At 40.5% G+C, this 3,829-nt stretch overlaps 1 protein-coding gene across 1 annotated transcript in view; it reads right to left on the bottom strand.

Annotated features, from left to right (window-relative positions):
- Window positions 1–3,829, bottom strand: part of Ift52 (intraflagellar transport 52) — a 37,479-nt gene that overhangs the window by 28,684 nt on the left and 4,966 nt on the right. The window contains exons 2-3 of the mRNA XM_005392497.2: window positions 3,200–3,324; window positions 1,874–1,961 (exon numbers count right to left, since the gene is read on the bottom strand). Of these exons, the coding sequence (XP_005392554.1) occupies window positions 1,874–1,961; window positions 3,200–3,324 (213 nt within the window). The remainder of the gene's footprint in view (window positions 1–1,873; window positions 1,962–3,199; window positions 3,325–3,829) is intronic.

Here is a 3,829-nt window from a genome sequence, read left to right on the forward strand (position 1 = left end):
CTATTAATATATAAATACAAAGTATCTTTTGCATGGATTAATATAAGCCAAATCCCCAAGTGTACAACTACCGTAGAAAACAAGAGAAAAATTAAACCTTTTATTTAAAAAATTTTCCAAGAGTTTGTCAGTATTCTGGAAAATCGCATTACCAATGGCAACAAAGCTTGTGATCTGAACTAGCAACACCACACACCTGTATAGGGCCGCACTGGTGCTCATCTTAGTCGTGGTGATTCTAGGCATGTACAGTGGCATCTGGGTTCACAAATTTAATTCTTTCTACAGTTCTGGTCACAAACCGAAGTGGACAAGAACTGCATCGAATTTCCCCATCAGGTCAACACTGAACCTAACCACTGAATTTGACTCAGTTCTTGTCCAGACAAGTTCAGTTCTTGTCTGGTTTGCAACCAGAACCATGAAAAGAATTAAGTTTGTGAACCAAAGTTCCACTGTATTTAATCTTTCTTTTCAAATGTCAGATATTAAGAAGTACTCTAGTGTATGTATGCACAAGAATTTACAAACTGGAATGCACATTCTCCTAGTGTACAAATGCTTAAACAACTGTAAATGTGAAGTACTTTTTTTTTGTCATTTTGAGACAGGGTCCCACGATGCAGTTCAGGCTGGTCTTGAACTCACTTTGTAGCCCAGGCAGGCCTCGAACTCACTGTAGCCCAGGTTGGCCTTGAACTCGCAATGATCCTCCTGCCTCAGCCTCCTAAGTGCTAGGATCACGGGCATGTGCCCCCATGCCCGTGATCATATGGCAATTGTATTTGTAATTTTTTTCAGCAACTGTAATACTATTTTCATAGCAGCTATACCATTTTACATTCCCATCAACAGTGTAGGATTCACATTGTTTTCATATCCTCACTGATACCTACAATTTGTATGTTAGATTTCATATTTATCATTCTTCAGTTCGTGAAATACAATTTTTATTTCTTTTTTTTTTTTTTCTTTTTTTTGGTTTTTCTCCGGTACCGGGAACCGAACTCACGACCTTGCGCTTGCCAGGCAGGCGCTTTTGCCACTGAGCTAAATCCCCAGCCCCCAATTTTTATTTCTTATTTACTTATGTCTTGTTTTTTGTCTTTTTGAGACAGGGTCTCGCTATGCAGTTCAGGCTGGCCTTGAGCTCACTTTGTAGCCCAGGCTAGTCTCAGACTCACAGCAATCCTCCTGCCTCAGCCTCCTGAGTGCTGGGATTACAGGCGTGTGCCACCATGCCTGGCTACAATTTTTTAAGTTTAATTTTATTTCCTTTTTTGCAGTACCAGGAATTAAACACAGAGCCTCCACACTAAGCTACATCCTAGGCCATTTTTTTTTGTTGTTTTGTTTTTGAGACAGGGTCTTGCTATGTAGTACAGCCTGGCCTTGAACTCCCTTATACAGCCCTGGCTGACCTCAAACGCATGGCAATCCTCCTGTCTTAGCCACCCAAGTGCTGGGATTACAGGTGTGTGCCACTACACCCAGCTCATTTTATTTTTTATTTTGAGAAAATGTCTAATTTGCTAGGCTAGATGATCCTCCTGCCTCAGCCTCTCAGAATGCTGAGACTACAGGTATGCACCACTGACCTCAGTTTAAAAGCGTAATTTTAAACAAAACATTCCTATTTTCGAAGCAAAAAATGTGGCAAAAACATATGACTCATGTTTAATCAGTCCTCTAGTGTGTTTTGCATCTTACGTGAATTAAGTCAATCATCACAACTCTTCCATGACAAAGACAAAGATGAAGTAACTACCGTAAGGCGACACAGTAAGCAGTGAAGGGAGATTCGTACCCAGGATTTCAGAACCCATGCGCCTAACCATCTCACTATATACTTCTCTTTTAGGTTATTTCTTACCTCAGCTGCAGTAAATTTTTCCCTTGGCCCGGCTGTAATCCACAGTTTCACCCCTATTAGCTTCTCAGATGTGATTTCATCTTTTAAACTGGAAATAAGATTTTAAAAGCAAGTGTCAGACCCATAATTTAGACCAACTTATTACACAGTTTAGCTTCTTGACTGTATGAAACCAAGGCCACACAAGCCAAGAGACAAAGGGACTCAGAGGTACCTGGTACAGCCTTACAGCCTCACTCCTCAAGTGTGGCTGCCCCAGAATCACCCCGCCTCTGTTCAAATACTTCCAATAAGGCAATGTGTCCAAATTATACCATGCAGAAGTATAAAAAAATCTCCTGTCCAAATGTGGTGGTATAGGTCTGTAACCTCAGCACTCTGGAAGGCTGATGCAGGAGGATCACAAATTTGAGTCCATCTTGGGCAATTTAGTGAGGCTCTGTGTCAAAAGTAAATAATAAAAAGGGTGCATGCCTATGATCCCAGCACTCAGGAGGCTGAGGCAGAAGGATCACCTTGGGTTCAAGGTCGGCTTCAACTATCTAAGGAATTCAAGGCTAGCCTGAACTACATAGTGAGACCTTGTCTCAAAAAACAAAAAACAAAACAAAAATAAAGTAAAAATGAAAAGGGCTTGGGATATAGCTCAGTGCAAAGGCCCTGGGTTCATGGGTTCAATCGCCAGTACTACAAAAAAAAAATCCTGCAACTACTGTCTCTATCAGCTCTTCCATTAATCAACATGATTATATAGTCTTACTCATTAAAAAAACATACATGCAAAGCCAGGGGTGGGGGTGCATGCCTACAATACCAGCTTTCTGGAAGGCTGAGGCAGGAGGATCATAGGTTCAAGGCCAGCCTGAACAACTTAATGAGACCCTGTCTGAGAATAAAATAAAATAAGCTGGGGGTGTAGTTCAGCGGTAGAGCAGTTGCCTAGCATGCGCAAACCCATGGGTCCAATCCCCAGTATCCTCCAATACATGTGTATGCACACTACCATAGGTACAGATATTTTCATTTAATTCTCATTTTTCCTTTTAGTAAATTGAAGTATTGACCCAAGTTAAAATATGGAGAAAGTCTCCAACATCTAAAAACATTACATATGTATAACTAAATTAGTTTTTGTTGGTTTGTAACTTGGAAGACAACAATATGCTGACTGACAATTTTAATAATAATTCATTTACTTTTGAGTGATCTTTAAAATGAGCTACTCAACCTAATCAATCTATTGTACATAAGAAAATGAGTCTTCAACATAACCAGTAGGCTACCCTGCTCACTTAGAGGGAAAACAATACACATGGTCATGGTCACCTCTGAATTTTCCAATTACTCCGAAGTCTTTTCTGCATGGATTTATAGCCATTGTTGATGGTAAATACTTCCTTTTTATATGCATTGAAAAGAATGGTGCTCCGAACATCCTTCTCCATGGTTGCCTTAGGGAAGAAAGACAGATCAGAAAAATAAACAACATTCCCCAAGAAAGCCCCACCATCCAAAAAATGGTTGCCTTCCACTTCTAATTTATAAAGCAAGGGCTTACGACTGCAACCTATCTATGAAACTTGTGATGCTTAAGCATAAGAATGAAATGCATAAGCACAGCTGTGAAGGCCAAAAAAGCCCAGCCCATTCCAGCTTTTGTGCCTGGGCTTGTGCTCTGGACCTTCCCCCACCTTTCTTTCACAGCCTTGCCCTCCCGTCACCCCACTCTGATGCACGAAACCGAGATTCCAACCTGACTTCTCATTGCTAACTACTGTTAAGTGTAGGGTAAAGCTTGAAGAATTTTTGGAATGCTTGCTATGTTGCCTAGGTTGGCCTCAAACTGTCAATTCTCCTGCCTCAGCTTTCAGAATAGCTAGGACTACAGGTATATACCACCATGATTGTCACCTTCTAGATTCTTTTATATAGATAGATAGATAGATTTTTTTTTTT

The sequence above is a fragment of the Chinchilla lanigera genome, unplaced genomic scaffold (assembly GCF_000276665.1).
Source record: "Chinchilla lanigera isolate Chin_1 unplaced genomic scaffold, ChiLan1.0 scaffold00044, whole genome shotgun sequence".
Lineage (NCBI taxonomy): Eukaryota > Metazoa > Chordata > Mammalia > Rodentia > Chinchillidae > Chinchilla > Chinchilla lanigera.